General features: G+C 60.6%; 2 protein-coding genes across 3 annotated transcripts in view; one reads left to right on the top strand and one right to left on the bottom strand.

Moving 5' to 3' along the window:
- LOC129542165 (kinesin-like protein KIF19) overlaps nt 1–12,059 on the top strand; it is a 19,955-nt gene extending 7,896 nt beyond the window's left edge. The window contains 14 exon segments of the mRNA XM_088828418.1: nt 2,043–2,189; nt 3,790–3,986; nt 5,160–5,806; nt 5,809–5,841; nt 6,477–6,651; nt 6,761–6,959; nt 8,027–8,297; nt 8,381–8,502; nt 8,969–9,105; nt 9,278–9,461; nt 9,627–9,714; nt 10,377–10,771; nt 10,925–11,132; nt 11,379–12,059. Coding sequence (XP_088684544.1) covers nt 2,043–2,189; nt 3,790–3,986; nt 5,160–5,806; nt 5,809–5,841; nt 6,477–6,651; nt 6,761–6,959; nt 8,027–8,297; nt 8,381–8,502; nt 8,969–9,105; nt 9,278–9,461; nt 9,627–9,714; nt 10,377–10,771; nt 10,925–11,132; nt 11,379–11,500 — 2,925 coding nt within the window. The 3' untranslated portion in view covers nt 11,501–12,059.
- LOC129542658 (putative RNA-binding protein 46) overlaps nt 1–12,236 on the bottom strand; it is a 141,751-nt gene that overhangs the window by 32,865 nt on the left and 96,650 nt on the right. The gene's annotated exons all lie outside the window — the stretch shown is intronic.

Here is a 12,236-nt window from a genome sequence, read left to right as displayed (position 1 = left end):
GCTGAGGGCAGAGCTTGGGGGGCCGGGCAGGGTGGCTGGCCCACCCCGCTCCGCAAGGGGCGGAGTGGGGACTGTCTCAGGGAGGGCGGGAGTTGGGGTGCTCCGGAGGGGAGGGCAGTGAGGGATGGCACAGAGGACAGGAAGGATGGCTGGGCTGGGCTGGGGTCCTGGGCTGGGCTGGGGTACCCCAGGGAGACCCCCCCAGGGGCTGTTTGTGGGAAGGGGCCTGGGAGTGTGAGGGTCTCTCCAGGGAAGGAAACAGTGCGTGTCCCGGAGGACGTGGGGAAACAGCCAGGAGAATGAATGGGCCCGGTGAGGAGCTGGGGCCCCACGGAGACGATGTCCCCTGATGGGGGGACCCTGCCCACCACATCAGGGAGAGAAAAGGGCCCGCCACCCACTTGTCAGTGTTCGTCCCCCTCCATCGCTGTCTGCCCAGCCCTGCCACCCAGACCTGGGCCCAGGCCCCCTCTTGTGGGCAAATTCAGAAGTTTCGTAGTCTCCTGCATCCATGGGCATCTCACCGTTAGCACTGAAGCAAATGCAAGCACCAGGGAGAAGTAACAAGGGCTTCGTGCTGGAACACGTGTGGTTGGTTTCAACAGGGTGGAGCCGGAGAAACACGTTCTCTTTCCATAAAGGCCTGAGGGCTTCCTGGAGGAAGGGGGCGGGCAGCAGCCAGTGGGGAGAGGGTGTGCCCTGCAGCCACCGGGTTCCAGCTTCAGCAGGCTGGGCAGAGACGTCTCCCGAGGGTGGCAGAGCCTCCTGGGACTTGGTCCTGTCCTGTTCTCACATCCATTCACACACAAATCCATGCATTTCCTAACGCACAGGCTTCCTTTTATATATATATATCTTTCAGTCAGTTCAGTTCAGTTCAGTCGTGTCCAACTCTCCACGACCCCATGAATCACAGCACGCCAGGCCTCCCTGTCCATCACCAACTCCCGGAGTACACTCAAACTCATGTCCACAGAGTCGGTGATGCCATCCAGCCATCTCATTCTCGGTCGTCCCCTTCTCCTCCCGCCCCCAACCTTTCCCAGCATCAGAGTCTTTTCCAGTGAGTCAACTCGTCCGCATGAGGTGGCCAAAGTATTGCAGCTTCAGCTTTAGCATCCGTCCCTCCAATGAACATCCAGGATTGATCTCCTCTAGCATGGACTGGTTGGATCTCCTTGCAGTTTATTTATTTATTTATGTATTAGCTGCTTTGGGTCTTAGTTACGGCACATGGAATCTTTAGTTGCAGCATTCAAACTCTTAACTGTGGCATGTGGGACCTAGTTCCCTAACCAGGGATCGAACACAGGCCCCCTGCATGGGGCGCGTGGAGCCTTAGCCCCTGGACGACCAGGGGGTTCCTCACACACCTTATACACGTGTACACGCGGTCCCATATACACATGCAGTTCACACGCCCCTCCCCGCATACACACAAACTTCCGTCCTTCCCCTCTGGAGCCTGGCTCTCTCTAGAGTGGGGAGCCCACGGCTGTGCCGGCTCCCAGCTGAGCTGCCTGGGAAGTCTCGACCTCCCTCCATCTCGCCCTCGGAGCTGCCCTTAACTGTGCCAGCGGGTCAGTCCCCAGGGAGACGAAGAGCCAGGCTCTCAGCCCTCCTTGGGAGCCTCCTGTCCCCTGCTCTTGTCCAGCGTGCATGCTCAGTTGCTTCAGTCGTGTCCAAGTCTGTGGCCCCATGGAGTGTAGCCTGCCAGGCTCCTCTGTCCATGGGATTTTCCAGGCAAGGGTCCTGGAGTGGGTTGCCATGCCCTCCTCCAGAGAATCTTCTAGACCCAGGGATCGAACCGGCATTTCCTGTGTCTCCTGCGTTGCCAGGCAGGTTCTTTACCACCAGCACCCACCTAGGAAGCCCCACTGTTGTCCAGAGACCCTCTCGTTCTCTGACCTGGAATGCCCTCCCTGGGCAGAGGGCAGACCAGGTCCTCAGCGTCTCTTCCTTGTAGAGCCCTGGGGGACGGGGAGGGGTTTACAACCCAGTATGGCCTGGGGTGGGGAGTCATACCTTCGCTCGCCCCCCAGACACAGAACCGTGGGCAGTGCGTGAAAGAGGGGGCCCACATCAACCGCTCGCTGCTGGCCCTGGGCAACTGCATCAACACGCTGAGCGACAAGAGTACCAACAAGTACATCAGCGATCCCGACAGCAAGCTCCCCCGCCTCCTGAAGGTACCAGCTGCCACCGGGCCTGGGCCCTGGGCCCCCAGGGTGGGGCTGCCAGCTTCGCAGACGAAAAGACAGGATACCCAGCTGCATGTGAACATCCGGTTTGGGTATCATAGTGTATGTCCCATGCCATCTTTGGGACATACTTATGCTTTAAAAAAAGCTCACTCATTTATCCCAATTTCAGATCTAAACTGGGTGTCCTGTATGTTAGGGCTTCCCAGGTGGTTCAATGGGTTAAAAAAAAAAAAAATCTTCCTGCAATGCAGGGGATGCAGGAGACGTGGGTTTGATTCCTGGGTTGGGGATCGTCCCCTGGAGGAGGGCTTGGCAACCCCCGCCGGAACTCTTGCCTGGAGAATCCCATGGACAGAGGAGCCAGTCCACGGGGTCTGGAAGAGTCGCACATGGCTGAAGCGACCGAGCATGTGCTCGCAGGCCCCTGTTTGTGAACAGCAGGGAGGGAAAGAGGTTGCATCTGAGCATCTGACTGCTCCCCTCCCACCAGCCCCAGGGCTGTGGGTTTGAGGGAACTGGGAGTCATCTGGATTTGGGGGTTCAGGTGGACAGTCAGTCTCGTGGCTCCCAGAGGCTGCTATTGTGGGGTTGGGAGCACGCTCCTGGCTGGGCTCTGAATGCAGTCCTTCACCCCCGGCCACACCCAGCTCCTTTTTGGAGAGGAGGGAGCCATTCTGTATGACTTGTGGAATCTTAATTTCCCAACCAGGGATTGAACCTCGGGTCCTCAGCAGTGAAAGCATGGAGTCCTAACCGCTGGACAGCCAGGGAATTCTCCGCAGTTGTTTCTATCGGGTCAGCGTATCTGAGTTGGGGAGTCATTATTTCCATTTGCAGACAAGGAAACTGAGGCACTGGGAGGCTAAGTAACCTCCCCAAGGGCTCACGCCAGTAAGTGCTGGACGTGGGGCCCCAGCAGAGGTCTGGCTGGGCTGATGGCAGAGTTGCAGGTGACCTGCACCTACAGGCTGGGGGTACGAAAGCCGGCTCCTGCCACCTAGACACCCGAGGGAGCCGAGGGTTAGGGAGGTGAAGGAGCTTGCTTGAAGTCACTCAGCTGGTCACTGCCGCGCCCGAGGGCTTTGCCCCCGGGCTCCGGTAGCCCCGTACTCTCTCCATTGAAGAGGGCAGGGCAAGCCCGGGGCAAGGGAGGCAGCGGCCACAGGCCCAGTTCACTCCATCACCAGCCTCTCTCCAGCCAAGACAATGGCGCCTTCCATTGTCAGCAAAGGGGGTGACCTGGAAGGCCCAAGAGATGGCGGAGAAGCCCAGGACCCCTCAGAGCTCTTCCCGCTCTGGTTCCAACCAACGTTTCCTCATCCTCATGTATATGAGGCGGGGAGAAGGAGAGCTGGGAGACCCGGACTCAGATGCTGGAAATTTTCAAGCACCAACTTTGGAGATGAAACTGGGAGAGGGAAGCAGTGGGGAGACGGCAGAGGGGTGGGGAGGGGCCGCGGGGTGCTCGGCTCCCGCACCCGTGCATGTGTGAGAGAGAGCACACCCATGAGGGCATCACGGGGGAGCAGGTCCAGGGAGGCGGCCCCTGCTGACCGCCGCCCCCCCCTCCCCCCGGCCCGTCCAGGACTCCCTGGGGGGAAACAGCCGCACCGTGATGATCACCCACATCAGCCCTGCGAGCAGCGCCTCAAAGGAGTCCCGGAACACCCTGACCTCCGCGGGCCAGGCCAAGAACATCAACGTGGGTGAGGGGGCCCCTGCTGTGTGCCCCCAGGACTTGCCTTTCTGGGCCAAGATTCAAGCCCCCTGGACTGATTCCAGGTCCTGCCACCCCCCAGCCCCCCAAACACACACACTGGACCGAGCCACCCTGCTCTGTCCCCCCGTAACTTGCCAGGGAGCCCACAGCTTCTGAGGGTCCCCTTCTTTTTCTAACTTGATCTGGCCATGATCAGCCCTTGTTGTTGGGTGCGGGCTTTCTCTGCTTGCGGCGAACCAGGGGCTCCTCCCGAGTTCACAGAGGTGAGTGGTGGATTCTCTTGTTGTGCGACACGGGCTGTGGGGCGTGTGGGCTCAGTAAGGGTGGCTGTACGGGCTTAGTGGCCCCGTGGCATGTGAGAGCGTCCCAGACCAGACACTGGACCCACGTGCCCTGCATGGGCAGGCAGACGCTTGACCATCGGACCACCAGGGAAGTCCCTGTGCTCCTCCGGTTCAGAGTCCGTGCTCATCGCCAAGGCCTGGCGGCCAGCCCCTTCCTGCTTCCTCTTAAGAGGCGCTCCTTCAGACCTTTACTCCCAACTGTGACAATGTTGGTGACTTATGAGTGCTTCTACTGTGAACCCTTATCAGTTCATCTCATGTGATCCTCAAGCGAGGCAGGCGTTACTTCTGTCCTCGCTTTACAGTTGAGGACAGTGAGGCTGGAGGGAGCTAAGTGGCTTCCCAGTTGGGTAGGAGTGGCACTGAGGTCTGCCCAGTCACCTTTTCTGGTCAGTGTGTGAGAATCCTGGCTCTCTATGAGGTCACCTGGGCCCACCCGTGTCAAAGAGTCTAAGAACCTAACCAACATTCTCCTAACACTTCAGTTGTCCGGTGACTGTTTCAGGAGCTGGATGCGTTCTCTCTGCTCTCTCCATTAAGGAACTTAATGGTGGGAAGAGACCCTTAAAAGAGCGAATTGATAGTTCAGAGTGTTATTAATAGCAGGAAATCACACCAACAGCAGGGAGGCCAGTGGGATTCCCACGATCCTCTTTAGAGCCGGTGAGTGGGACTCTGAAGGATGAAGAGGAGACTCCAGAAGGGAGGGAGCAGTAAGGACAGAGGCTCCTAAGGCAGGGAGGAGGAGGTGTCTGCGGCGCAGGTGGGGCGAGGGGATCGGTTCCTCGGCTGAGTGAGCTGAATGAGAGAGAGCAGTGCGCCTTCAGCACCAGATGAGGACTCAGGGCGTTCCCCCAGCAGTCGGGAGCCAACGAAGGTTGAGTGACGCAGAGGCCGGGGCTGGGGCCGGGGGCACAACTTTAGGAGTATGCCTCTGGTGGAGGCATGTAGTTTGATAGGTTGTAGGGTTGCAGGCAGGGCTTCCCTGGTGGCTCAAGTGATAAAGAATCTGCCTGCAATGCGGGAGACCTGGGTTCAATCTCTGGGTTGGGACGATCCCCCGAGAAGGGCATGGCAACCCACTCCAGTGTTGGGCTTCCCTGCTGGCTCAGATGGTAAAGACGACGCCCACAATGAGGGAGACCTGGGTTCAACCCCGGGGTTGGGGAGATCCCCTGAAGGAGGGCATGGCAACCCACTCCAGCATTCTTGCCTGGAGAATTCCCATGGACAGAGGAGCCTGGCGGGCCGTAGTCCATGGGGTCACAAAGAGTCAGACACAACTGAGCGACTAAGCACAGCAGAGTCGGAGGCAAAGAGGTCATTCCTGTCATCCAGGAGACAGGAAAAGAGGGTCCCCGAGGCCAGGCCCTGGCCTCCAGGTGACTGTAGCCCGCCCCCTCCCCAGGTGAAGCAGAACCTGCTCGGCGTCTCCTACCGCATCGCCCAGGACACGAACATCATCGCTGACCTGCGGGGCGAGATCCAGAGGCTCAAATGCAAGATCGAGGAGAAGGGCGGGCGGAGCCCGGACCGAGCCCAGTGGAGCGGGGCGACATCCGCCACATCCAGGGTGCGTGCGTGCGTGAGGGGGAGCCCGTCTCCCGAAGCCCCTCCAGGCTGCCTCGGGGTGCTGTGTGGTCAGACAGCGCTGGCTTCAAAGCCGGGCTCTTTCTGACTGAGCAGCCTTTAAGCCTTCCGTCCTTCAGCTGTCAAACAGAATCGCGATCTCTGCCTCAGAGACCTGACCCCAGAACTGGGTGGTATCAGAGTGAGAGCCACCTGGGCGTTTAGCTGTGTGCAGCCTTCACTCTGGGGACTGCAGTGAGGGCTGTGAGACTGCGCCCGGCATCACCAGAAGGGATACGGTTCCCTTACAGATTTTCTGTACTTGCTTTGACGATTTTGCAGCACATGGCAGTAAAGTGTCTAAGGGGTGCCTTTTACTAGTTGACAGAAAGGCGCTCTAAAGGCTGGCGGAAGCCCAGTTCATACAGGGAGGCTGGGAGTCACCTTTGGGTCACCGCCTGAAGACAGTGTAGAAGTGGGATGTGGGAGGTGGTAATCTAGGAGGTCTTCCTGGAGGAAGTGGTTACACGGAAGTCTTTCGGGGAGAAAGAGAGAAGGGAGGGCCCAGGCGGACCCAGACTTTCCTGGCCTGACCGTTCCTCCTCCGATGACCTCTCCCACTTCCCATTCAACTGGCAGCCGAGGTCCAGCTGCACAGCGGGTGGGGTGAACACGCTGCGATGGAACACCTTCGTGAGCAGCTGATCAGCACCTTCCAGGAGCAAATGGACATTCGGAGACGCCTGCTGGAGCTGGAGAACCGTGGCATGGAGCTGCAGATGGACACCTCCCGCCACCTGCTCACCATCGCCGGGTAAGCACCGCTGGCCTGGGATGGGAGCCGGGAGCTGGAGCCGCACCTTGTGCCCCCCCACCCCCATGGCCTGAATCCCCCGTCTCCTTTGGGGTTGGGGCTGTGGCAGCTGGAAGCACAAGAATTCAGGCCAGGCACTCAAGTGGCGGGAGGAGCGTCGGAAGGAGTCCTTCGCTAAGGATGCCATCGGGAAGGACTTGGGCACCGGGGATGGCCAGCCAGACATCAGGGAGCCTGCCGAGGTGGTGTCCGCCCGCAAAAGCATCGCTACCTTGCTAACGGAGCGGAAGAAGCTGCGAAAGCAGAAGGTCCCTGGGGCTCGGGGGGGCTGGGCAAGGGGGGGTTGAGAGACTCAGCAGGAAGGGGCTGGGGGAGGCTTGTGGGAGGCGTGAAACCTGGGCTCTCAGGCCACAAATCCCCTGTGACTCTGAGTCTCTCTCACATCTGAGGGCTTCCCTGGTGGCTCAGATGGTAAAGAATACGCCTGCAATGCGGGAGATGCCGGTTCGATCTCTGGGTCGGGAAGATCCCCTGGAGTAGGAAGTGGCTGCCCACTCCAGTATTCTTGCCCGGAGAATCCCCACGGACAGAGGAGCCTGGCGGGTTGCAGAGTCGGACACCAGCGAGGGACTGACGCTGTGTGCGTGTGCTCAGTTGGGTCTGACTCTTTCCTACCCCATGGGCTACATAGCCCGCCAGCCTCCTCTGTCCATGGGATTCCCCAGTCAAGCACTCATCTTTAAAATGGGAGTGGTCAACCCTAGTGGGGTTGATGAGAAGATTAAGTAAATCCTTTCCCATAGTAAAGACTCAGAAAACGGGTAGCCAGCATTCTAATTAGGATTTTCCAGATCACCCTTCTCTGTTCTGGAGCATAGCCATACCAGGGGGCTTCAGGGTCCACCAGTCCAGAGGGCATCAGGTGAGCTGGGGTTGAGCTGGTCCACGGAGCTCATTTCCCTGGATTCCCTGGTGGCTCAGATGGTAAAGGGTCTGCCTGCCAATGCGGGAGACCGAGGTTTGATCCCTGGGTCGGGAAGATCCCTTGGAGAAGGAAATGGCAGCCCACTCCAGTATCCTTGCCTGGAGAATCCCATGGGAGAAGGAGCCTGGCGGGCTGCGGTCCAGGGGACCGCACAGAGTCGGGCAGAACTGAACGACTTCCCTGCACGGAGCCTGTGTCAGGGATGGATTGCAAGAAGGTAGGCACAGAGGGGTCACCCAGGAGCAGTCCCCAGTTGCAGAGTTCAAGACACAGCTTCTAAAAGCAGGCCTCGGAGTGAGGCTTCAGCCAGCCGCCCAGCGTCCGGGGACTTCTAGGGCCGAGGACCCGCTCTGCGGCCACCTGGTGCTGACGGCCCAATGGGCTCCCCAGCTGGCGCTGGAGCAGCGGTGCCGGGAGCTGCGTGCGCGGGGCCGCCGCCTGGAGGAGACGCTGCCGCAGCGCGTCAGCTCGAAGCAGCAGCGCGAGGCGCTCGGCCTGCTCTGCCGCGTGCATGAGCTGGAGCTGCGGAACGCTGAGATGCAGCCGCACGCCCTGCTCCGCACCAGCGCGCTCCGCCATTGCCGCGAGGTCCTGCGCCACCTGGAGCAGCGCCGCAACCTCTGCGAAAAGATCATCCGCGCCCAGCAGCAGCTCATCAAGGGTAGGGGCCCCGGCCCGCGCGTCCGACCTGCTGAGGGCCCGAGGGCGCGCGCTGAGCCCTGCCTCTCCGCTCCCCCACCGCAGACTGCAACCTGGCCGTCCCACAGCACCTGAAGGAGCTGTACGAAGCGTACCTGCGGGAGCAGGAGGAGGGCAGCCTGGAGCGCGCCACCATGATGGACCGCCTGGCCTCTCAGGCCCTGCAGGTGGGTGCCCGGGCCAGACCATGCGCACATGACTAAGGGCGGGGCTGAGGACCAGGGCGGCGCCTGCCAGCACCTAGTGTGGCCTCTGACCCGGCTGGCTGGTCCCCAGAAAGCTGGCTCCTCCTCCTGCTGCTTATCCGACCCAAAGCCTCGCCAGGCTCCCCTCCTGCGGTGTTCTTCTCCGGCACGTGTCCCCATCCAGGGTCTAAGGATCAGGGTTGGACATCTGAGATAGCACTAAGGGCCCCAGATGCCCTCCCAGGAGACCAGGCCACCCGGCGGTGCTACTGGGGATGCCTCGCAGACCACAGCTGGCCCCTGGGACTCAGAACACGAGCCCCCCTATCTCCTGGGGCTCCCAGCCCAGATTACAGCCCCAGACTCCCTGTGTGCCTGTGTTAGGCAGGCTGTTTACTCAGTCTGAGACAAGTCTTCCGACTCCCTCTCCCTCCTTTCCCCTCCCCAGGACAGCACCTGGCCCAAGATTAGCCCCCCAGGAACCGTGCCGACCTCGGGGGAGTCTGACCTAGAAAATGTCAAGATGGCGACCTCCGAGTCCCCCCACCAGCACAGAAGCTTCCTCCCTCTGCTCAGCACTGAGAGGTGAGCCTGAGGACCACTTCCGGCCGTCCAACCCGCCGGAGACACCGGGCCGTGTCTCAGAGATGCCATCCCAGACCTGGCTTCCCAGGGAGGATGGAGCAGGAACGGCAGGCGGGGCGGGGGCACAGGTCTGAAGCCGTACTTTGGGGTCCTCGTTCCCACAATGCAACAGTTCTCAGGAGGGGTGGGCATGGGCCTCCCGTGGTGCCAGCCTGGGCAACAGCTGCCCATCCTCCTCTGCTGACCTCAGTGAAGCCAAACACCTGTTGAAGGCCAGCTCCCGGGCCTGGCAAGCGAAGGGCTCCTTTGTGCCCACTCCACCCCGTATCCCGGCCAGCAACCTGGTGACACAGGAGGTGAGCAGCGGGCCCCACGGGCACCCCGGGCTCCCCTGATGTGGGTGGGAGTACCCCGGGGGGACACCCAATGGGTGGGATGGAACTTTTCCAAAACAGCCCTCTGAGGACAAAGGGTCCCTGCTGGGCCCATTGGCTTCTCTTCCCAACCCATTCATCTCACAGGCCACCACTCAGGTTGGTCCGAACGGCCAGATCAACTCCTCCCCTGAAAACAGAGAGAATCGGTCGAAGATCCCCTTGACCGGCAAAGGTGCGTCCCCTGTCTCCCCCCACCCCCTCATCAGCCTGTGCCTGGAATCATCTCAACAGCTCAGAGCACCCAGCACAAAGCCCCTTCCTTCCCTCTCCGCTGCTGAACACACCCAGGCGTCATTCTAGAAAGACAGGCACCGGTGCCCAGAGAAGAGTACCCACCTGCTGTGTCCACACACAGCAGGGGACACAGTCAGAAGCCAGAATGGGGAACACGTGGCACTTGGGATCACGCCCCCTCCACTTGCCACTCGGAAATAATTGTAAGAGCAGGTGGAGTCCGAGCCCTCCCTACCCTGTGGCCACAGGCGACCCCCATTATCTCAGCAATCCACCCTCAGAACCTGGGACTTCCTGGCGGTCCAGTGGTTAAGACTCAGCACTTCCACTGCAGCGGGTGAAGGTTCAATCCCGTCAGGGAACCAAGATCCCGTATGCCGTGTGTCATGGTCCAAAAAATACAATCTTCACAACCCACTGGGGTTAGTTTTACCATCGTCAGTTTACAGGTGAAAAGAAGGCTCAGAAACTTGCCCAAAGTTTCTCAAACAGCAAGCAAGTTGGGGTGAGCTGCAGCAAAGAAAGGGGTGTTGGAGGTGCAGGAGCGGGAGGAAAATGTGGCCTTGACCCCGGGCTGGGTGCCCCTCTGTCCCACCGCAGGGAAGAAGGAGACCCTGACCGACACCAAGGGCAGCTCCGTGAAGGCTGCCCGGCAGCGCTTGCCGGCCCTTGGGGCCGAGGGGCGCCAACTGCTGGCACCCACCATGAGGCACAGCAGCCTGTCCCTGCACTCGCTGGGCGACACTGATGACATGCGGCTGCCCGAACTGCTGGCCTGCAAGCGGCCGCCCAGCCCCACCCCCCAGCGCAGTGACAGTGAGGACAGCCTGTCCAGCATCACGGGCGAGGCGCCATCCCAGGCGGTCGAGCGTCATGGCGATGGCCCTTGTCCTGCACTGCAAGGCCAGAACAAAAGCCTCTGCAGGAAACGGGAGGAGTCCCTGGAGGCAAAGAGGAAGCGGAAGTCCCAGTCCTGTGAAGTCACAGGACAAGGGGTGAGCCTAGGGGGACAGGAGCTGGGGGTGTCAGGGCCCCCTCCTTGCCGGGTTCCGAAGGCTGGGCTCCTCCAGAGGCCTCAGGGTAACCCTGGCTGTGCACCACTCTCCATGGAGTGTCCCCCAAGTGAACCTAACATCTCCTTGTATCAGACCCCCACGCAGATCCCAGCTCATCCGGCTCTCCAGCCAGCACTGCTCTCCCGCCCCAAGATGCACGTTGCTGGGCTCCGTCCTGTGGAGAATCACATGTCAGACCAGAGGATGCCAGTGGTTGGGCAGCGAACCCCTACCATCCGGCCCCTGGGAAAGGCCACGCTACCTATGTCCAAGGTCAAACTCCCTCCATGCCAGAACTTGGGTGAGTACCAAGAAGTGTGGAGGGGAATAGCAATGGGGAGAGGGGAGCCCTTGGCCAGGCCAGGGAGGAGGCTGGTTGAGCTCCCTGCCCCTATGACTGCCCCTTGCTGGAAACAGGGTTCCTGAAGACTGTTGGTGGGACTGGCCTCTTGGGGGGTGCCCCTGGGGAGTTCAGAGCCACTGGGGTGATGACGGGGCATGGAGAGGCATGCCTTAAAGCACAGCTCCTGGCCCCTCCCCGTTGCAGGCCCCGAGGACCCCTCCCCCCTCGCTGCCCCCTCCAAGCCACTGGATGTTTCCGGACGGGTTATTCGGATGCCCCGCCTGCCCTATGGCACAAATACCGAAGGCAAAAATGGGCGCTTCTAGCACAACTGAGGGGCCCTGCCTGGATCCGGCCCTCCTGCCCGCCAAGACTTGATAGGGTGTGGCAGGAAAGGGAGACGGAGTCTGGGCAGATGGGGAAGACCTGGCGTCAGGAGCGCGGGATCTCAGAAGGCTGGGGCCCTGGGACCCAGGAATTATGGGGGCGCCTGCCCCACACACTTCCGTGCCTTCAATGCTACCGGGTACCGGGAAGGGGAGCTGAGCCCAGGAGGCATGGCCTGGATGGCAGGACTCCCTGGCTTCCCAGCCCTGGATCTCAGGGCTCCCTGGGCAGAGACTCCTGTTGCTGAAACTCTCCTCTAAGATCTGCAGTCAGACTTGGCCTGAGGAATGGGGGGTGGGGTGGAGCAGGGAGGGACTGTTGGTGGGATAGGGCTCCTGGGCCCACATCTGGGACAAGGGCATGCTGGATGGTTGGGGAAGGGGCCGATGGGCATTTCCCCTACTGTGGCTGGGGGTGGGAAGGAATCTAGTTTTGTGACTGAGCAGTCGCTTCCTGCCCCCCAACTCCTTTTAAACAATAAAAATCCCATTTGAGTTTTGTTGGTTGTTGCGGAAACTAGACCTTGTCTGAAAGGTGGGGTGATCCTGACAGACGGGGCTTCCCTTCCCGGCGGTGCTAACGGTGAAGAACCTGCCTGCAGTGCAGGAGACGCAGGAGATGTGGGCTCGATCCCGGGGTCAGGAAGGTCCCCTGGAGGAAGAAAGGGCAGCCCCT

This window comes from Moschus berezovskii, chromosome 19 (assembly GCF_049115385.1).
Source record: "Moschus berezovskii isolate FMDL1 chromosome 19, NW_MosBer_1.0, whole genome shotgun sequence".
Classification (NCBI taxonomy): Eukaryota; Metazoa; Chordata; class Mammalia; order Artiodactyla; family Moschidae; genus Moschus; species Moschus berezovskii.
Note: the sequence above shows the minus strand (reverse complement) of the source record. Positions and strands in the feature narration are given on the sequence as shown.